At 53.7% G+C, this 21,781-nt stretch overlaps 6 protein-coding genes across 6 annotated transcripts; 3 read left to right on the forward strand and 3 right to left on the reverse strand.

Moving 5' to 3' along the window:
• Positions 1-3,420: 3,420 nt before the first annotated feature.
• On the reverse strand, positions 3,421-4,046 carry V2A60_000200 (uncharacterized protein; the record flags this gene model as incomplete). The annotated part of the gene is made up of 3 exons (XM_083251571.1): positions 3,421-3,469; positions 3,520-3,935; positions 4,023-4,046. The coding sequence occupies 3 exons, from the start codon at positions 4,044-4,046 to the stop codon at positions 3,421-3,423; spliced, it is 489 nt and encodes a 162-aa protein (XP_083107697.1).
• Positions 4,047-7,469: 3,423 nt separating this feature from the next.
• Positions 7,470-9,065, forward strand: V2A60_000201 (uncharacterized protein; the record flags this gene model as incomplete). The annotated part of the gene is made up of 1 exon (XM_083251572.1): positions 7,470-9,065. The coding sequence occupies one exon, from the start codon at positions 7,470-7,472 to the stop codon at positions 9,063-9,065; it is 1,596 nt and encodes a 531-aa protein (XP_083107698.1).
• A 1,246-nt stretch (positions 9,066-10,311) lies between these two features.
• Positions 10,312-12,817, reverse strand: V2A60_000202 (VTC domain-containing protein; the record flags this gene model as incomplete). Its single annotated transcript, XM_083251573.1, has 2 exons — positions 10,312-12,189; positions 12,293-12,817. The coding sequence occupies 2 exons, from the start codon at positions 12,815-12,817 to the stop codon at positions 10,312-10,314; spliced, it is 2,403 nt and encodes an 800-aa protein (XP_083107699.1).
• A 1,717-nt stretch (positions 12,818-14,534) lies between these two features.
• Positions 14,535-16,019, forward strand: V2A60_000203 (protein-arginine N5-methyltransferase; the record flags this gene model as incomplete). The annotated part of the gene is made up of 2 exons (XM_083251574.1): positions 14,535-15,921; positions 15,985-16,019. 2 exons carry the CDS (start codon positions 14,535-14,537, stop codon positions 16,017-16,019), a joined length of 1,422 nt encoding a protein of 473 aa, XP_083107700.1.
• A 227-nt stretch (positions 16,020-16,246) lies between these two features.
• V2A60_000204 (hexokinase-domain-containing protein) lies at positions 16,247-18,014 on the reverse strand (the record flags this gene model as incomplete). The annotated part of the gene is made up of 5 exons (XM_083251575.1): positions 16,247-16,670; positions 16,726-17,174; positions 17,229-17,639; positions 17,695-17,720; positions 17,795-18,014. The coding sequence occupies 5 exons, from the start codon at positions 18,012-18,014 to the stop codon at positions 16,247-16,249; spliced, it is 1,530 nt and encodes a 509-aa protein (XP_083107701.1).
• A 1,866-nt stretch (positions 18,015-19,880) lies between these two features.
• On the forward strand, positions 19,881-21,265 carry V2A60_000205 (NAGSA dehydrogenase family protein; the record flags this gene model as incomplete). Its single annotated transcript, XM_083251576.1, has 5 exons — positions 19,881-20,658; positions 20,718-20,793; positions 20,844-21,059; positions 21,107-21,156; positions 21,210-21,265. The coding sequence occupies 5 exons, from the start codon at positions 19,881-19,883 to the stop codon at positions 21,263-21,265; spliced, it is 1,176 nt and encodes a 391-aa protein (XP_083107702.1).
• Positions 21,266-21,781: the final 516 nt, after the last annotated feature.

Consider the following 21,781-nt stretch of genomic DNA (forward strand, 5'->3'; position numbering starts at 1 on the left):
GAGGAAAGAGGAGGGGAGAAGAGAGAGAAAAAAAAAAAGAGAACCCCTGATATGGCGTCGTCGAAGAAAAGAAAAGAGTCGAAATCAATCAAGGACCGGGGGTGGGCAGCTGGCAAGAAAATGATGCAAACGCCGCGCACCCAACAGGTAGGTAGGCAAGGTACGGATTACACCATACAAATTACTGAGTAGGTCACTAATAATAGGCAGCCGAGTAGGTAGTAAGGTAATTACTTGCTTATTGGATATTTAATTAACAATGTGCAAAGGTAAACCCTCTCAGTACCTAGCAACCTCTGGATCGGCTGTCTTGCTCCACTTGCGAGATGGTCACTCGTTCAATTGAAGTTCAATTGAATAAATAGGGGACCAGGAGATGTTCGATTTTTATCCGTTACCTTCTCCTTGATGAAATTTGATTGTTTTTGATTGTTCTTCATCTTTCCAAAATCCTCTACAGAGTACGCCGTATAAGCCTGTTCGTTTCTTTCGTCTTGCCCAAATAACACAATCTCGCCGCCCCCATCCAACGAGCCCCCGCGTGGGATTAATTACACCACATCGGCCCTTTCGTCCCGGACTTCACATGGACCTATTACCTCAGGCACCCCAAGTAATGTCAACTCCTAATACTTACCTACTCCGAACTAACGTATGGTAGTTAGTACCAAGTTACTCATGTATCCGTATCCGTAACGATGTGCACTTTGCTGCGTACGAGCTTCTTTTCGCCTTCGCCCCCCCTCCCCGTCCCCTTCCCTGCCATCATCCCCCTGTACTCTAACTACTTACCCATCACATCATCACATCAGGCACCTTGCCGAGACTGGCCCGACATGGCACTTTCCGCAGCTCCCGCTACTCAGGCTCGATGACCGGCCCCATGTGGACTTGGGTTCCGCCCCCTGTCCAACCGTGTTCTGGCCGTCGGCCCCCCAACCGTGTTCCAGCTAATAGAAGTACAGGCCCCGGATCCTGCGCTCCGCTAGCCGACGCTTCTCTCTTCGGCCGCCAAAAGACGGCCGGCCCGGTTCGGTTGGGTCGCAATGTGTCGGGCCGCCAGCGATTGCCGGCGTCGCTGTACGGATTACTTGCAAGACCTTGGAGAGATGAGGTAGCGCTCGATCCAGGCGCCGTCCCATGCTCCCGCCACCCAGACGCTCTCAGCCAGCGTGAAGTCAAAGTCTTGTTTGCCAATGTCGACTTCACCGTAAAGCGGTCGCCATGTCCTGGCAAGCTCCGTGCCCTACATCCATCCATGCTGGCATCGCTTTTACTTGGCTAGCTATAAGGAATCCAACACTAGATGCTCGTTTCAATTTCGTATCGCATTGCAAGAGGTAGATGAGCCTCGCTGTGAATTCTTCAGGCTCTTGGTCATTTTGTACCCGGCAGATTCCTCGCCATGTCATTCGAGTTGACGATTCTGCGTTGCCGCTGGGAAAATCGTACAGCCAGTCGTGGCATGCGGTATGCTAGTCGTAATTGAACCATGACCAGGGCCAGTTGGGTAAAAGCGAAAAGCATTTCAACTTCAATTTCTACTTCCATCCGTTTCATCTTGAGTCGCGTATAAACATAATGACGGTGATGAGTATATGGATATGATGAACATGAAACAAAGAGGTTGTACTCGGTATTCCAGGACTCGACTGCAAGGGTCGACTTGCTCTCTCTCTACTCCGTAGTCAATCTATCTTCGCGTCCCACACTTGCATAATGCCTTTCGGACGACAATGTTGGCCCGCCATGTGACTCGATGCAGATCGTCCCGCATTGGGACAGGGAATGTCTTACTCGCAAGCAAACCGCGAGACGCATAAACCCACGTCACACAATCGCCCGTGCAGGTACGTGGCGCAAAGGCCTATACAGAGACATGTTCCAGGTCGGCTGTGCTGGTATGTTGCGACCAACGTGGTTGCAACGTGCCTGCCATCTGCCTGCCTGTACGTCTTCTGCAGGTATGCCAGGAAAAGCCAGCTACGTACTCAGGTATGCAGCCAGTCACTAGTATTATACTCCGTAGCTAGGAGCTGCCACTCCGTCTCAATGATACGTAGTGGTGGCCTAGTATGAAATCTGCTGCACTGTCGGTGTAGAACGGGCTATTGCGAGGGGAGAAAAGGGACCAGAGTAATTTTTCATTCCTTCATTCATTTCCTCCTTTTTCATGCCGTGGAGCTTGCATCGGGCATAATACGAGACGGACTAGTTTCTGGCGCTTGTGTGCGTGCATCAAAAAAAAAAAGTCCAAGTTTAGGTTCATTGGGACTTTGATTCGCGTCTTGGGCCGCGGGTTCCGTCGTCGATGAGTAACTACTCGACTAGTCAATGTCTGTGCCCCTCGATATGCGGGTATGCTTTGCAGCGCGGCCCAGAAGCAGCCCCGTGCAAATTAAAAACGCGACGCGCGCTGGAGGCTCTACAACTGCTACGGTGTCGTGGCAGGCCTTCAGTTGGAGAGCAGTCAGTCTTTTGAGCTTGTACGTCGTCAAACAGTGTGAATGTAAGTGGGGGCCGAACAAACCAGGGCACTATTCTCTGGGACCAGTACAGATTATCGAAGCCCCAGATAACAACATCCTTTGACTAGGATCGAGGCCTGGATCACAGGACATTTCCTTGGGACAATCTTTTCAAGTACCTTCATGGTGTAGCATATACTCATGTAGCCTGAGCCATAGCTATCTACCTATCTATTAGTCTATACCATTGCGAACCTTTCTTGTAGGAGTTAGGCCCAACGGCCAGTGGCGGCAGCGGCGCCTGGTTGATGCAGCAAAACCGGCCCCTACGCTTAGCATTATGCTACTTGGTAACCAATATGATCGCGACGGCGAAACTGGCAGCGTAGCACTCCAGAGTCAATTTTGAACGGGAAAGATTGGGCGAGCATGAAGGTCGATGGATAGAGATTCCAGAAAGATAATTGGCAGGGCTCAAATCAGTCACATCAAGTATGCGCCCGACGAGATGGCTGCTTTTCGAAGCCGAGGTCGTCGGACTGAGGGTGGAAAAGTTCCGATGGATAAGCGTCATGGCAATTCAATACTGAGAAGCATCAAATATGTAACGAGGGTAAGCTTGATTTATCAAGACTGAGCTATACTATCAACTGGTAATGACTGACCCTTTACTGTTCATCCTCAACTGGTCCCGCGGATAAGTAGCTGTATTAGCATGATCAACATCGATGAGCTCCGTTAATCCAGATCCTCTGACTTGGCCATCGTAGGTCAGGTTTCATAATGTGATGATTCTGCTTGCTTGAGTCCTTCTTGGTCGTTTGAACCTATGTTTGGGCCAAGTCGATGCACTTGCGTAGGCCAATCGTCGTCTGCTTGGTCCAGTGACCGTTTCGGGGACGATGGGCCTTTCTCGGGGCGGCAGAACCTTATGTCATGATAACATCACATCTTAATCAATGATGTTGCTCCCTGACAACGGGTGTGACTTATCGGCCACACTATGAATATGTTAGTCTTGTTCCAGATATTTCTCGCAGGCTTCACTCGCCTCTCGTCGGTAAAATGGTCCCGGTTCAGAACCACGACAGCCGCGTGAAACGGGAGCAAGTATTCCCGGGCTTCTGCAGCCAAGGCCGTTTCTTCAATCTTGCGATCCTCGCTCACGTCAGGTCCAATCCAGGTGATGAAGACATCTCTGCTGGTGGTCTTCAACGTTCCTTTCTCCTGTACGCTGATACGAAGAAGACTATACTGCACCTGGCCGTCCTCCAAGTGCGGTTTGAGCTCATCGACACTGTCCTCGCCACTGGCAGTAAAGTGCAGAATTCTCGGGACTTGATCAGTCTCGACGTAATTAAGCAAGACCCAGCCAGACGCGGCATTAGGGTTAAGGACTTCAGCCCTCCTTTCGTCGAGCTCCGATTGATTGTCCAGCTCCAAAAGAACTGCGGCGTGGGACACACCCTATATCGACATGTTAGGTCCTTGCAGACATGGATCAAGACCCGGGTTATATATGCCACTTGCCCACAAGAGAAGGGTGGCACAAACGGTGCTGAAACTTGGAATGCGCATGACGAACGCTGGTACAGTATGCGGTGGAAACTGGGTAGTTGCTGGAGATGTCTGGGCCTGTTGATGCTGAGAAATCGAGTGAGATGATGAGAGTGATGCTACATGGTCAGACAGAGAGGGCGAGGCCGCAATTTATAGTCGAACCTCAAGACTATTTGAACGGATACGAGTCGGACAACGACCGTGGATCCAAGCAAGCCGGCCTGCAGACCCTGGTTGACCAGGATAGGGTGCCATGTACTTCCATAGAAGCTGAGTTGACGGATGCATATTACAACGGCGTTGTCTCACAAAAAGATGAGCTCATAATAGTCTTTTTGAGACAAAACTTCCTCGGTCGAGTAAAATATTGAACCACTGTCCAATCCACTACTAAGATACTATGAAGTCGTCCGTACAATAGAGTTTCAATATTGTCGAGAGAGTACGGAGTATCGTATCCTTCAATCGTTGAGATTTTAAAGTTGGGCATCGCAGGCTTCAAGCAGCAACGCTGGCAGCCGTCTGCGGTGCCGCGGTCACAGCATCAAGTTCATCGCTCGGCTACACTGGCCCAGAATAGATGCAAATACTTGAAAAAAAACTGCTGGTCTGAAAAAGAATTCGATCATCATGTTTAAATAAAGCGAAAGGCCTAATAGGTGAAGCTCGCAGCATCGTCCACTGGTTATAGGTTGGACGGTCCGTCTAAACTGAAAGCCCATTTTATCCAAACCATCGAGTATATGTGTGGACTACGTCCTACCTCGAATTAATAAATCTTCGTCTTTACTAGATACAATAGCTATATACACTAGGGAGCGAAGCATACTATGAGGCCTTCATTGGAGGACGAAGAGGCTTTTCTGGATCCCACAGCCGTCGAAGACGGTATTTCCACGCGTCTCTATGGAGAAGAGGATTTCTTTCTTGGACCTTCCCTCAACGCCCGAAAAAAAACTGCCTGCTATTATCCATGGCAAGTGCTATCACGAGGAGATCAGTACGATGAACGAGCTCTCAACGTGAAATGGTTATATATGGTTCTCTTGTATGAAATAGTAGTCGGAAACACACTAGACTCTGTGGGATTGATGTATCAGTTCATTTTCCTTCTGTGTGGTGTACTGCCTCATCTCATTGACCTGCTGGGCAACAGTTGAGCATAACATGACCCTTTCAATTATGATGTGAATGAGAAAGAATGGGAGTCGACCGTCTCGACAGCGACGCCGCGTCAGTCGCCAGCCGCGATCGGCTCATCAACATCAGCAATCTTGACGCAAACTGGCTCCGGCAAAAACTAGTGTATGGAACGAAGCAATTTTTCCCAGTACATTATACTTTTTGCCAGTCGTACAATCTCGAGGCGTATGTCTGGGCCCGTACGTAGCAGAGCAACTGGTAGAGGTGCTGCAGACGCACACGAGCGTGTTGTGTGGAAGTTTTGCATCATCCTAAAAAGGGACGTAAGAAATGGCGTTTAATTCGGCATGAGAGCCAAGACACCAGTCTTGTCATCATAATGGCGCGACCTGTACCGACATTCTCTGCCAGTAGCACCCGGAGTTGTTGAATTTTGGTGGGTGCGAAGAGGGCGGGTCAGAAGGCCGAATGTGCGGGTGGCATTTGAATAGAACCCAATGGAGGAGACGAAAAAAAAAGAGAAGAGAAGGGGACAAAAAAAGAGAAATAGAACAGCGAAGAGAAACGAGTTATTAAGGATGATGAATGTCTTTTTGGATAAATTTAGAATTGAAACGGACTCTTTCCCCCCTGCTGGTGTATCTTCAGATTCCCTGTAAGCGGATGATCAAATCTTTAGCGGAAACATTGGGTTTTTAGCAGTTGGACCACTTGCGGGACACGGGGGCAGTTGTCAAGGGAATTAGAACGAGTGCGGTTTATTAAGTAGCCTTTGGCTCTTATTGAATTTGCACCGATTTTTTTTATCCTTTTTTTCTCTCCGAAGCCGTCAATACTGCAAGACTGTACGGAGTAATACAGCTGAAACAAGCTCAGGCGACGCCATCTACCTAGAGGCAAGAAAGCTCGGTGATGGGCGTGCGGTTGTAGCGGGGTCGGCGGGCATCGGGGGACCGAGCTACTGAGTACTTGCCTACACCTTAGCAGGTACCAATGATATGCCCTTGAATAGCACCTTGCTCTCATTTCTCAAATCTGGTTTCTGAGCATTCTATAATTCTTGGAAGCTCGTGCCATATCTGTTGGCTTTTTCTTTCCACGTTAGTCCTCTTTGGCAACATGGCTAAAAGATGCCCAAGGCCAGGTCACTCAGAGAACCCCCCTTTGGCCAAGGTGCCACGGCAGCTGGCAGTGATGGGTACAGCACTGATAATAAAGACGCTGTACCAACCAGATGCTACCAGGGGCTGTAAGTTGGTGGCTGTAGGTAGCAAGGTAGGTGCTATTTGGAGGAGCTTGTACCTAAATTGCAGCTGCTAAAAACAAGACGGCAGCCAGAAAAAAAAGGCCCCCCATCCCCCCCAAAAAAGGCAAGAGGGTCTCTCTCTCAAGAATAAGAGAAAATAAAAATAAAATAAAGAAAAAGAAATAGAAAAAAGGTACGTATCCACAGCACGCTACGGCTCGCCCCTTGGCCCACCAATAAGGCAATTGGCGGTTTGCTCCACCACTTCCCTTCTCTTCATTTCACGATCCACAGTCCATCCACAATCCACCATCTAGCATCTGACCATTCATCCCGTTGCCTCGGAGTCGCCCTCGCCCGTTTCTCCCTCTCTCCCCCTCCCCCAAATCTCAAATCTCACAAGCGAAACAACTCCTGGCAATTACTCACTCACTGGCACTGGCACTGGCACTCTCTCGATCCCTCGTCCCGTCTGCTCTGCCGGGCCAACCTGGTACCAGTATACTGACTGACTGGCACTCTCCTTCCCCCCTGTAACGAGTCCCAGCACAGTAACCTATCTGTACGGATTGCAAGTCGACCATTTTCCTGCCTGCCCTATTAATAATAACACCACCCAAAAAAAAAAAAAAACAGCCTCCTCTCTACTGGGTAGGCAAACCACCATTTCAGCCATTCAGCCACCTGCCGCATCGCCGGCCCCATACTGTTCTATGCAAGGACCTCCTGGATCCTCAAACTGGTGACATCAACTTGTCACCACCACAACCCGCCCCTCGTTGCCCTGTAGAGGTCAACTTTGATCAATTTCAGTCTTTGCCCTTTTGTCCTTTGTCAATTTCAACGTCGTGTTTGCTCCTGGCAGCGCCGCCGAACACGCATTATCGCCGTCCAGCGACCCGTCCAGCGGTTTCGTCCTCTCCATCAACTGTCGCAGCCTGCCGCACCTCGTCGCCCGCTTATCCGTCTGTCGCCTCCCGAGCTCGAATCTCACTAGCTACGCAGAGAAATTGAAAACCACCTCCTACGGAAGCTCGAAATCGCAATTCGCCATGGCTGCCACCCAAAACCACCCGCCATCGCCGGACCTCTCCCCCACGCTCGCCCTCGGCGCCTGCCCCGAGCTCTCCCGCTGCGTCTCAACCGCCTCGTCCCTCTCCCACGGCTCTGCCACCGAGGAAAGCTCGCGAGACTCGCTCGGAAGCGGCCTCAATACCTCTCGTCATTCGTCCGGCTCCTACCACTCCCGCCGATCCGATGTCTCCCACGTCTCCAGACGCTCAACGCACTCGGCCGACTCCAAGACGCGCCGACGCGGCTACATGAGGCCACAGGCCACAGACTTTGCCGCCAGCGCCAGATCCCGCGAGAGCGTCATGAGCCTCGGCAGCATTGCCCACCTACAGTACTACTTTGCCCGCACCGGCTTGCTCGACGGCAAGGGCGCTCAACTTGCTCGTAAGAAGCAGCCCAGGATCACCCTTGACCTCTCTGCTCTCGACGGCTCCGCAGACACAACCAGAATGTCGACCTCGGAACTCGACTTTTCATACGCTTCTATCGATGGCAGCCCCGACCTGGCCTCTCATGGCTTCGATACTGCCGGCACCGGCGCCGCCGGCACAGAGTCAGTCGTAAAACAAGGCGATGACGAAGACTATTACGAGGAAGACAGCTTCACAGAGTCTGAATCTGGCATGCTACCCCCAACTGTGAGCACATATCATCACAGAGAGACCCCAATCCCGCGGCCGCCAACGATAGTGGAACTCAAGGCAGAATTGGAGACGACGCTTCGTGATGCCCAAAAGGCCCTCAAGGAGGCCGAGGCAAGAAAGGCCGGCTCCTACCTCGCCACACCCGATGAGCCCGTCCTGCTCAACATGCCCGAGGAAAACTCGCAGGGCTGGTACGAGCTCCAGGGCATGCACATTCTTGACGTTGTCACCCTCGCCATCCGCGCCGCCAAGATGTACTACACGGCGCACGAGCAGCCCGACCGTCTCGACTCTATTAAGTCGGAGAAGCAGGTCCGCTCCGACCTGCTTGCCGTCATGGAAGTCTTGAAGCAAATGGCCATTCGTGGCTTCAAGGGAGGCATGAAGGACGACGACATCAAGATTATGCTCGCCTGGACAGATAGCGTCTTTGACATCCTCCGCAAGGAGGCCGCCATCGAGGCCGCCGAAACCGCCGAGCGCTCCAGCTGGACCTGGATGGCGGGTGACTGGTCCGGCCGTGAGCTCGCCCGCGAGAGTGCCTTTCTCGCCTCCATGGACCCGGACGCTGTTGGACTTCCCGCATGGACTCCTGCGATGGACGCGCCGACTCTCCCCACACCATTCCTCGCAACGATGCAAAACGGTTTGCGCCTAGTCAAGCTGCACAATGCCGCCGTCCACAAGTCTAAACGACGCTTCGGCGCTATCCCTTCATTCCACACCGACACGCAGAAACCCTACCGGTGCGCAGAGAACCTCCGCTACTGGGTCAAGGCTGCCGAGCTGCGCTTCGAGGTGGTCTTGACCGTCGACGCGCTGGGCGTGGCATACGGCACGGACCGTCAGGCCTGGCTCGGCTTCGAGGCCGCCATTCTCAAGTGGTGCCGGCATGTTCGCGAGGAGATTACCAATGAGCTCAAGAAGTGAGCCAGACTATGCAACATGCCGTCAGCCCGAGTTGCAAAGGGAACTTCCTCTCTTTCTTTCTTTCTTTTTTGTGTGTCCTTACGAATCTTACGCCTGGGATTATCCGGAGTCCTCTCTCTTTTGCCTCGTCTCTCCAAGCAGCTTTCACCGCTACCATTTTAGTACCTTTTTTTTTCTTCTTCATTTTTGGGAAGGATCAGGATATACACGGACTGAACAAGCAGTCTTTTTTTTTTAATCAAGAGACGGGACTACAACATACATTGCATTCGCATAGCGAAGCTTTTTTCTTTTCTTCTTTCATTCGGGAGGGGTTTTGATCCTTATTCTACGCAGGGAAAGATGCCAGGCCTTACTTGTACGCCTTGTTTCTTGGTTTCTTTCTGTTTCGTCTCGTCCTCGAGACCCTCGTTTCACATTCTTACACGGGGCTTGTTTTACTCCCCCTCACACTACTTGTTCCTTTTTTTTTTCCCTCGCTCTCTTTACTGTTTTCTTTTTCTTTCCCCATTGTTGAAGCGTCCTTTCATGTCAGTGTCGAAGCACGAGGAGCTTCATGTCACGGAAAGTATACATAAAAATGTACACATCCCATATACCCTTGACGTCCCTTTTTATTATTTGTTTTTACCTCATTCTTTTCTTCTTGCTGTGCAAACAGACCCTCCGATTCGGCCTTTTTCCTTCAGGCAGGCTTCTTTTCTTTTATATCATTGCGTTTTATAGCACTAGATAATTTTGACCTCTTTCCTTGTCCTTTCCCCCTTCTTCTTCTTCTTCTTCTTCTTCTTCTTTGTCATACGCACAGCTGCAAAAGAGCCAAGATAGGCAGTCATAGTAATTCTTTTGAAACAACTTTTGAATCTTGAGCATATATATATATTTCAATATTGTACCTAGAGCACAATTCCTCCGTCTCTTGTATAATGAAGTGATGAAATGTTTTTGTTGTAGCGTAATACTATATATATATCCTGAAAAAAAAACGCTTTACAAGAATACATTGAGACACATTCCCGGTCCTTTTTTCTTATTCTTTTTTTTGTCACCTTTATTCCCTCGCTCTTTCTGTTCTTGCATGCCCACGTTGTGTACAGACAATAAATAAAAAAACGTCGCGACACTGACAGCCATAGAAGGTGCACGGGTCAACCTGAATCGACGCATAATGGGAAACGACACATGAATGCTTCCTATTCCAAAAGATAGCTCCCCCAAGAACGACAACGACAACGACGACATATTCTCACCAGATGGCACGTTCACGACCCTCAAAGCCAAAGTTGAGCGCCACGGCTACAAACAGTGACACGGCCAGCACGCTGGGTCCCCACTTGTCGAAGTACCGCGCCGCCCGGCGGTGGCGGATGGCTTCGCTGCGGTAGAGATAGACCCCGACCGAATACAGGAGGCTCAGGATGGCGAGAAAGGTGAAGACGGCCGAAACGCAAAAGGAGACAGGGGTCGGGTGGCTCTTGAGGTTGAGGAGGGTCATGGCGATGGCGCCAATGTAAACGGAGAACTCGAGCCAGCCGAGAAAGGTGCGCTCGGCGGCGAAGAAGACCTTGGGCTCGACGCGCACGGGCACGTAAATCTTCTTTCCCTTGGGAGCCTTGAATTTCTTGGACTGGACCTGCTGGTCGCCAAAGAGCATCTGCTGGCGCGCGCTCCGCGACACCTGCGTGCTGCGTGGCCGCGGCACGAGGGCCCAAAGGCCGCTGAGCACCGCCTGGCCAAATGCATGGCCCTTGGTGGCCAAGAGCGTCGAGTAGTAGTGCCATCCACCAACTCTTCGAGCTTCCTCCAGTTCGTAATTTTCATCATACTCGTCGTCAGAGTCGTAAATGGGGAAGTCCTCGTTTGTTGTAGGCATGTCCACCGTCTGGCCCTCCATGTCGGTAGCCAGTCCGCGTCTGGACCGCTGTGATGAGAATGGTCGCGCGGCGCTGGTGGAGGACCTGCCAGCCTCCTCGTCGTCGGAATCAAAGTCCTCTTCGTCGTCGTCAGACGTCGTCGTGGTTCCAGAGAGCGCAGCCCTGTGGATGCCAAAATCGTGCGTGTGAGGTTTGCGGATGTCGACATCCATTTGGGGCATCCAAAAGGGAAGCAGGTTGATGCGGTCTGGGAACAGGCAGGCACAGCCGTGGATAAACTTGGAGAACTTGGGCACGGCCTCGACCAGGTGCGAGGAGATGAGCTGGCGAACCCACTCGGGCGGCTCCTGACCCATCTGAGTCTGTAGCTTCACTTCGAGAACGGCGTAGGGAAATCGGACAACGTCCTCGGCAGGAAGTTGGGAGAAGGGATAGTCAATGCCAATGTCCATTCGTCGCCAGTTGTCGCCGCAACGTTTCCGGCCATCCAGGTTGTCTTCGCGGACCATGGTGAGCTCGGTATCCAGGGAAATACGGACACGGGCATCAGCCGGCAGCTGGAAAGCTGTGCGGTTATAGAAGGAGCGGCAGACGGGCTTGTAACCCTTCTTCAGCACCGAGTACTGAACCTCGGAAGCCAGACGCTCGTCCTCGGCAATGGCCTTTTCCGACTTTTTACCCTCCTTGCGGGCCTTTTCAAAGATGGCGCCGGGCAGTAGCTCGCCTCGTAGGTATGAGTTGACATTCTTCTCCTTAAGAGCAAATCGAGCCTTGACGGACTTTTCGCCGGTCCAGTCCTCACGGTGCGTTTTGCGCTCGACAAAAATGGTCTCACTCTGCATGCCACCGTACCAGCGGAGACGGATGGCCTCGGCGCCTTCCGTCTTCTTCAGACGACCCTCGTAGAGATCCCAAGTGTCGGGGTTGTCGTAGTAGATGGAGGTGATGGCGGAGTCCTGGGGGTCAAACTCCTTGCCGGCGTTGAAGACGAGCACAGGCAAGTGTTTGAGGATGATGAGCTTGAGTTCGGTAACGTTGTCCGGGTGAACCCAGTATTTGGTGGTCTGCCGGACGAAGCTGGCTTGGGAGCCACCAGCGGCGGAGTCGCCCTTGACAGGGTTGCCTCTGGTTCGGACAAGATCGTAAAGCTTGGAGAGCTTGATGACGGAGGCATCGTAGTTTTCCTTGTAAAATGGCTTGGCCTTGAGTCGAGTGTCGAACGCGGGGCGCAGATGCCAGCCAGTTTGCTTCTGCACGGGGGATGCGAGTGCTGTTGTTAGCGTTGTCACCGGAACGGGGGTTTGTGGACTGGGCGCGCCGGGAGCTCGGGGGAGGGGGGGTTGGTCTTCTTACGTCGTGCTTCTTGATGATTTTGTAAAAGCCAGTGTAGTTGAGCTGGACAAACTTGGCAAGATCGTGTACGTCGGCAATTATGTCGGACAAGTCCTCCTCGAGCAGGATGAACTCTTCCTCGCTGGGCCCTTCCTCGTTGAGGCCGCGCTCCTGGAGACGGTTGACGACGTCCTTGACCTCGCGCTCGGAGACGGCGATGCGACGGGAAATCTCCATGGCCTTGACCTGCTGCTTGGTGTGGACCTTTTCGAGTTCCGTCTCGAGACGGCCTACGAAGCGCGTCTCGTCGTCCTCAGACCACTGGTTGGGCCCGACGCCGTCGGCCGGGGCAGGGCCGGTGGCATTCTTGAGCTCGGCCTTGAGGCCATTGTAGTCAATGTAGTACCACTGGTACTCGCGGATGACGCTGGAACGCAGCTGCTCGCCGAACTTCATGACAATGACACCGGGCCGGGCTCGAAAGGTTCCGGGGGGAGGGGTCGTCCAGCGATTGTTGATTTTCCTGAGGTCCTTGATAATCAGCATGCGGGTATGGCTGGCGGGCGCGGTCGGGCGGGTGAGAGATGGAGAGATGGCGAGTGGGTTGTGAAAAGCGGGTTGGACGCAAGCAGCGTAGCTGGGCAGAAGGAGGGCGAAGGAAGAAGGGGGAGAAGAGGAAGAGGAAGAGAGGGCGTTCTCACCAGCCGAAGGGTGTTTTTTTTTTATTCCGAGTGAGCGTTTTTTTTCCCTCTGCTGAAAAATATCGGAGAATTGTCGATAAATTGTTTTGGTTATGTAGATGGCAGAAAACGGGACCGGGCACGCACCAACAAGCTCTCAGCTCTCTACGTCGACCTGGGTTAAGTATCGTGGGCCGGCGAGACAGCACTGTCGAAAGCGGACGAATTGGCGAATCAAAGACAACAGCACTGAAACGTGGTGAGGGGGGCCTGTGGCTGGCCACTGTGGCTGCCTCTGAGCCCACTTTGGTGACGTCCACTGGACCACCGGTAGCAGTGAAGACCGCTGGGAAGCACTGCAAATAGGCAAATAGGGTGCAATAAGGTACTCAATGGCTGTAGCGAGAGCAGTGGATGCTTATAGCTGGGTACCTGACTACCTACCTAGTACCTTAGGTATCTGGGCAGGCAGGTAGGCAGCATGGCAATTGGGTGCAGATTAGTACCTACCTGGCTGGGAGGCCTTGATGAAGGTCTGCTACAAAGCCTGTGGCTAGGTACCTACTTATCTTTCAATACAAAGTCCACCCACAGGCCTCGAACAGCCCGTGAGCCTGTGAGCCTGCCGATTTCCGTTTCCGCTACCAACCGTGGGGCGCGCTACAGCAGAGGACGGAGGGGATTTGGGGATTTTGGGGATCTGGCCCGCGGCCAGCTGGGGCGCCTCATGCATAGTGGCGCCCTGATCCCAGCCGACGAGCCCTATATTTTAGGTTGGCAAGGGTCTGCTGCAGCTTTCCTGTAAATATTGTTCTGTACGTTATCGCTAGCGCCGGCCCAGTGACATTTTTTTCGTTCCGTGCATGGCTGGACAAGAGGGAAGGGGAGAATAAGACATTTGCTTTGCGTTTTCCTTGTTCTTTATTTCTGTCGATTCATTCTCTTTCTTTCCCTTTTTTTTCTTCATCCTTCTTTTCCGATTCATCTCCTTTTTTTCCCCAGTTCCTTTCTCTCGGCGTCGCTTTTTCCTGCTTCGAAGCTCTTAGCTGCTACAGACCACAGCCACTCATGTCCTGACGTTAGTCAGCAGGGACTTGAGAGCTGCAAAGTGGTGCATTATGACTGAGTACACTCACAGCTGTCAAAACATGACGCAGTCTCCCTTTTATACATTGCATAGGTAGTCTGCCGTTTAAGTAGGCAACTAGCCTATAATTTGCTTATCGTGGTTCCTTTTGAATACCTGATTTTTTCTCTCTTAAAAAAAGAAGAAGCCCATGCGCGTGCAATTATGCTAGCGCAGCTCTCACAGTCGTTTGCACCAAACCATCTGTCTTAGTTTTTCCTTCACATTACTGCCGCCTCTGCCCGCACCAGTTCCCCTCCACCGGAGGATCCAGAGTGAAGATGCCGCCACTAAAAAAAAAAAAGTTCTATGTGTGTGGTTGGTGCCCAAAGAATAAAGAACCAACGGCTCCTCAAACGGCTTTTGTGCCAACTGCTTTCCTTTGCAGAGAAAATAGCAGGTCCGGTCGTCCTTTCGACTTACATAATTTCATTGCTCGCCCCAAAAAGGAGCCGCCATGCCCGACTACGACGACGCTCTTGAGGCGCGCATTCCGACAGACTCGCCGGACAATGTGCGCCAGGTCCTGCTGCACGCCTGGTCGCGCGACCTGAAGACCCTCAAGACCCTCCTCGACCAGCCTGGCGCCGCCAGCCGGCAGGACCCCAAGACGGGCGAGACTCCCCTCCACGCCGTTGTCCGCGGCTGCGGCCCGTCCTCGGAGCCTGGCCCCGGCGCCGGCGGCACCGACGAGGACGGGGAGGAGGAAGAGGACGGGGAGGACGGCGTCGTCGCCGAGGCACGCGCCTGCATAGAGGAGCTCTTCTTTTCCGGAGCCATCTGGAACGACGTCGACGACCACAACGAGACCCCCGGCTGCACGGCCCTGCGCCTCGGCCGCAAGCAGCTCTACCGCATGTTCGTCGACGCCGGCGTGCGCGCCGAGCTGCTCTTTGGCCTCATGGACGACGGCTACGAGGAGCTCTCCTCGGGCGGTGAGGAGGCCGCCGATGACGACATGGAGGAGGCCGCCGCCGCCGACGGTGAGCAGCAACCGCCGCAGGAGGCAACTCTCGAGCGCGACGCGGACGACGCCCAGGACGACGTGCCGACGCAGGACAACGAGCAGGAGCAAGAGGCTCCGGCGCGGTTTGTGGCCCCAGACGCCGGCGAAAAGAACATTGTCAGCGACGACTACCTCCGGTCCACCGTCACCTACGACGGCGACAAGCTGCTCGACGACGACCTCAACGGCGTCATGATGGCCTGGGAGACGGACATCATGCGGCGCTCCGTCGCGGCACTTCTTCCCGACGACGACGGCGACAAGGTAAGCGACGCCCCCGGCAAGCGCATCCTCAACATTGGCTTCGGCATGGGCATCATCGACGGCCTCTTTGCCGAGCGCAACCCCTCCAAGCACCATATCATCGAGGCGCACCCGGGCGTGCTCGCGCACGTCGCCCGCGGCGGCACCCGCTTCGGCGCCGACTGGGAGGCCAGGAGCAGCGCCGCCGGCGCCGACGACGACGACGACGACGGCACCTCCTTCAAGATGTTCCACGGCCGCTGGCAGGACGTGGTGCCGACGCTGCTGGCGCGCGGCGAGCTGTACGACGCCATCTACTTTGACACGTTTGGCGAGGACTACCGCGAGCTGCGGACCTTCTTCACCGACCACGTGCCGGCGCTGCTCGACGGCGACGGCCGCTTCGGCTTCTTCAACGGGCTCGGCGCCGACCGCCGCGTCTGCTACGACGTCTACGCCCGGGTCGTCGACATGCACGCCGCCGACGCCGGGCTCGACGTCGAGTGGCACGACGTCGACGTCGACATGGCCGCCCTGCGCGAGGACGGCAAGGGCGCCTGGGAGGGCGTCCGCAGGCGCTACTGGACGCTGGACAGTAAGTGGAAGCACGCGACGCGAACGAGTCTTGACCACCACCCAGTCTGCTAACTCTTTGCAGCGTATAAGCTACCCATATGCACATTCATGGGCTAGCAGGTTTACACATACACACATACATACGCACGCACACACATCATGGCAAATGGAAAGAAAAAAGCTAGCTTATACCTATTTATGTTGATGATAGACCCACGCTCGCATGCACTAGAGTTCCGAGTCGGGAGCAGCAGCCAGAACTGAATGAATATAATATCACTATATTGAATATTCGCTATTCACTGGACTACATTTTGTTCTCATACCGGGCAAGCATCCTGTGCCTATTTGAATCGCTCTGGATGCAGAATACCAGCCATGTTGCCCTGCTGCGCGCGCTTCAGCGTCAGTGCCGCAATCAGAGCAGCGCCTACACCGCTGCCATCCTCGGCGGGGAGGATTTCAACCGGGTCCTCGGCCTTGGGGTCCGTCTTCTCGGGCCAGTCAAGAATCTCCTTCAGGGCCTGGGCTCCACGAGCCTTGAAGTGAGGGTACTTGTTGAAGACGGAACCGTCGGCGCCGACGTGGCAAGTCTTGAAGTTCTTCTTCTTGCAGATGGCAGCGACACCGCAGGCAGAGAGGCGGGCAGCGCGGGTGCCGATGAGCTCGGCGAGGCGGCGGATGAGCTCCAGCTCGGGGGCAGTAACTTGAATCTGCAGCTTGTTGGCAAACAAGTCCAAAGTCTCCTGCAAGTTCTCGAAAGGATCCCTATAATGCCAGTCATTAGACAATGCGCAACCCGTAGCACAGAGGTACGACTCACTCTTCAATAGCGGAAAGGAACGAAGCGTCTAGGCTGTAGGCCTTGCGAAGACAAGCAATATCCTGGCCGTCAAAAATATGCTTCTCATCATGCAGATCAACCAGGGCAAGGCGGAAGATCTCGCCCAGGTAGAGGCCGGCAATCATCTTCTCAAAAGCCTGCTGGCCAGGACGAGGAGACTCTTCATCAATAGTGATGTCGTACTTGGTGCGAGGCAGAATCTTGTGCTCGTTGTCGAAGGCACCCCATTCGCAGTTGATGGCCATTTCCATGTTGTCGGGAAGGCCCATGCCGGCAAGCTTGGGAATCTCGCCGCAGTGCTCGACATATGCGGCATTGCAGCCGGTGCCAAAGATGCAGCCAATCTTCATGCTGGGATCGGTATAGGCCGAGGCCATGAGTGTTCCAGTAGTGTCGTTGATCAGAGCAGTCAGTTGAATGGGAACACCCTGTATGCAGGTTAGCAGACTGTCAGGGGCAGAGAGGCATGTAATTGAACATACGCGCTTGGCGAGAGCAGCCTCAAACATGGGGACGACATTCTGGCCCTCAACGCCGTCAATGTCGAATCCTTTGGTCCATCGCTGCAGGATACCCTCATCAATGTAGTTTTGCGTAGCTGGGTAGGAAAAAGTGAATCCCAGAGGCAGCGTCCCGATGTTCTTGGTGTCGCCATGGTGGGTTTCGAGGAATTGGTGGAGGCAGTCGGCAATGTACTCCCACAGCTCGTCGCTCTTACCCGTCTTGAGCTCCTCGGGCATCCTGTACTTGGACTGGATGATGTCGAATTCGGACTTTTTGTCGGTGAGGGTAATCTGGCAGACACGAAGGTTGGTGCCGCCCATGTCGAGAGCGAGGAACGTGCCGGTTTCGTTGCCATCAGGATACGACATGACCCAGGTAGGGTTCATTGGCTGGATTATGGTCAGAGCGAGTCGTTGTAACGGAGGCGCGCCGAGCTATACTCACAATGCTACCGCCCTGCTTGCTGAGGCCTGGCAAGACAGTTAGTGGATGGCGCTCATTTTCGCAGCCCTTGTCCGCTAGCTGGCGTTTACGCGGCACGTACCCTTGGCAAGCTCAGAGATGAAGTGCTCCGTGATGGCTTTGAGCTTGGCAGTGTCGACAGTGAAGAGGTCCTCGATCTTGCGGATCGCCTCCATGGTGTCCTTGGGAACATCGGCCTTCGACCCTAAAGCGGCGGCCGTCAGTACCTGGCACAGCAGAGGATGGGTGTCCGCGGCAAAGACGTATATGAATGCGAATGACGCTTCGTCTCTGTACCGCATCGGCAGTGGCGTCCAGGGACCTACCTTTTCTAGAGGGCGGAGCGCGAGGACCTAGGCCAACCATCTTGAGTGCGTCGCGGGGTATGGAGGGGTAGCTGCTGCACGGCTCGACCGGCTAGTGGCCAACGGTAGCGGGATGGTAGGGATCGTGAAGGAGGGCGGTGGGTACGATTTTCCAGAGGCGAAAAGCGACGAACCGTCAGATCACTGACGATGAGGGAATTGGATGCGTCGGTGAGGCTGATTGGGTTGCAAGATGCAAGTTGGGCCAAGTCAGAGAGCTGCCAGCTTGCTTATCGTTGGCCAGGTCAGATTGGTAGCTTGGCAGAGCTAACCGGGCTTCGGGTGGCGTCAAAGCTACCACTAATAATAACTACCTAACTACCTTAGTGGCCCCCCTGCGCTGCACACAGTGTGCGATTTCGACAATCATTGCATATCGTTTGCCAGCTGTTCGAAGAATACGACTCATGAATAATAAACTGATTACAGGTACGCAGTGCCGGGGTTGATTCGCTGGTTGGCCAGAGAGCTTCCTGAGCGGATCGGCCATCTCGAATCTAGATGGTTTCTTCCATCACAATAGACATGCATACACCGTCCGACTTTTGCAAGGCATTTGCGGGCTTTTCTGGCGCTGGTGCAACTATTCCGAACAGCTCGGCAATGCTCAGCATCCGCGATACAACTCGCCGTCTTCCATTTGGTTGTGTTCGGTCAACCATTCCATAGCAAAACCTCCGCTAAAGCGATCTCCGCCTCGCAATGCAAGCAGGCGAAAAGGAAGCGGCAAGGATATATAATGTCTGCGCAAGCTCGGCTTGTCCACCCACCGGCAGCTCTACAAGGCTGTCCGTGGCCCAGCTTGCCTCACTCCGGTATCAACATCCCGTCTGAATCAGACGAGATGCCATGGACTCGTTCGTTGTGTTTCCAAGAGCATCCTCTCCTGGTCTGGAAACGACGTGATCGCACTCGTCTCCTCCACCAGTGGAGCACCTCGCGGCTCGCCGGACACTGTCGTCATCGGCTTGGACCTTGCGTATGGGGTCAAGGCTCCTACGGAGAAGCAGGAGGAAAACGTGCAAGGCTGGACCCCTCGGCGCGACGCAACGGACAGGGCCAGAGCATTCAAATGTCGGTTGACACTGTCGAGACACTCTATTCAACAAAGCATACAATAATTTAGACAATCTTCCACGAGCGGCCCGGGTCCCAGAAACACTGAGAGTCAGGAATCTGAAAAAAAAATCAGGCCATCGCAAAGCAAGACGTGTACTTCTACGCCACACCACAGCTCATGCCTATGGCGGTGGCGTATCCCCCGACAAGAGCCAACCTTGTTCAATCTTGTTCAACCCTTGTGACACATGCAAAACAGCTCTCACTCGACTTGTGATGCCTTCAAGTCTTGATATCTTGATGTTTTAGTAGAAAGCATGTCACTCAAGGTGCGAGCCACTCTAGATTGAACAGGAACCCCTTTCGAACGCCGATGTCGTAGAGCCCTAATTCGAGGCACCAGGTTGCCCGCTCGCATCTTATACGAGATTAAAGCTATAATTGAGTCTGGTTCCTCAACTCCACGACTTAAATCGAACAACTGAATTGTCCGAATAACGATGCAAATGCTTCCATATTTATCCTGTTCCAGGGGAGCAACGCAGAGGCTCAGTCCGGCTTGACTCGAGGGTAGTGCGTCACTCACGTACCCCAGACACCGATTTCGGCCGCCCGCTACGCAGATAACAGCACTAATAAGCCCTGCAGCCAACCCCAGACTCGAGCACGCTACACACCTTGTTCATCCCATCTTTCTCTGCCAGCATCGCGGTCAATTGGGACCCCCCTTCCTCCATTGCCATCATGCTTTCTGCTACCTCGGGAGCGGTGCGCATCGGCGCCCGTCGTGTAGCGCCCCGGGCGGCCTCGATGGCCGCCGCGCCGCTGTCCAGAGCGTCCTCGACTGTTGGCCTGCGAACCACCACCCTTTCTCGACAGGCGGCCCGCGCCCTCTCCTCCACGAGCCGCCTCGCCTACGCCCTCAACACGAACCCCAACCCGCCGCTGGGCAAGAAGAACGCCTCCAACGAGGCCCCGTCGCGGATCGGCCTGATCGGCGCCCGCGGCTACACCGGCCAGGCCCTCATCGACCTGCTCAACAACCACCCCAACATGGACCTCCGACACGTCTCCTCGCGCGAGCTCGACGGCCAGGCGCTCAAGGGATACACGAAGCGCAAGGTCGTCTACGAGAACCTGTCGCCAGAGGACGTCGCTCGCCTCGACAAGGACGGCAAGGTCGACTGCTGGATCATGGCACTCCCCAACGGCGTCTGCCAGCCGTTTGTCGAGGCCCTCGGTCAGAGCTCCAGCGTCATTGTCGACATCTCGGCCGACTACAGGTTTGATAGTTCGTGGGCCTACGGCCTTCCCGAGCTGCTGGCACGCCCCAAGATCGCCCAGTCGACACGCATCAGCACGCCTGGGTGCTACTCGACCGGCGCGCTGCTGGCCCTCAATCCCATCCTGGAGCATCTGGGTGCATCGCCCACCGTCTTTGGTGTCTCGGGCTACAGCGGAGCCGGCACCAAGCCCTCTCCAAAGAACGACGTTGCCCTCCTCCACGATAACCTCTTGCCCTGTAAGGAGAAGGCTGCCTGCCACGATAATGTTGTTTTCGGCTGCTAACATCTTTAATAGACAGCTTGACTGGCCACATGCATGAGCGTGAGATTAACCACCAGCTTGGCATCTCAGCCTCCTTCATTCCCCACTGGTTCGCTAATTGTTATTCCTCTTGATGCGCTAAAGCTGACAGTAATTTAGTGCCTCGTGGTTCCGTGGCATTCACCTTACCATCAATGCCCCCTTGAACAAGACGATGACCTCTCGGGATATCCGCCAGATCTACCAAGATCGATACGCCGGCGAGAAGCTTGTCAAGGTTATCGGTGAAGCCCCTCTTGTCAGGGCGATCCAGAACAAGCATAGCGTTGAGATTGGTGGTTTTGCTGTTGACAGCACGGGTCAACGTGTCGTCGTGTAAGTACTTGAACCATGCAGGGGAACATGTAACTAACATGGAATAGCTGCGCCACTATTGACAACCTCAACAAGGGTGCTGCCACCCAGTGCCTGCGTGAGTTCTCCTGTCACAGAAGCACTGTGCCCCTATCGCTAACTTCATTGCAGAGAACATGAACCTTGCGCTCGGATACGACGAATACCAAGGAGTGCCTTTAGAGTGATCCCTTCAACACGTTTAGCAACATTTTGGGATCAAGTGACAGCAGTTTAATGAATAGAGCGTCACAATGATTCATGCCATTGAACTTGATCCAGCCGTCATCACAATTATTACCACTTGGCTTGTTGCTACTTGGTCATGACAGCATAAGTGATCATTTGAGCGGTATCTGATTAACGCATTCTTTCCACTTTATTCAAAAGAACGCCTAGTCTTTTTCGATAATTTTCCAACATGTTGGAGACTGGCTGCCCTCTTCTCAGTCAACGATGGTAAACTTTGGTCATCTTGCATTATTATGCTTATCGGTGTGAGATACTCATGAGTGAAAATGATGCTATGACTGGCCTGTAGCTGCCGAAATAAGGCACGTAGAAAGAGAGGGTCTGTCGAAGTAGTAACGAGTGCGATCAGTCATCAAGAGGTGTGCCATCCGTGCAAGCCGGTTCATGGTCCGTGGAAAGGCATCCAAACTTTCCATCCGACTACCAATGCATCGCGAAAGTATACGATTTTT

Source organism: Cordyceps javanica, chromosome 1, assembly GCF_051103115.1.
Source record: "Cordyceps javanica chromosome 1, complete sequence".
Classification (NCBI taxonomy): domain Eukaryota; kingdom Fungi; phylum Ascomycota; class Sordariomycetes; order Hypocreales; family Cordycipitaceae; genus Cordyceps; species Cordyceps javanica.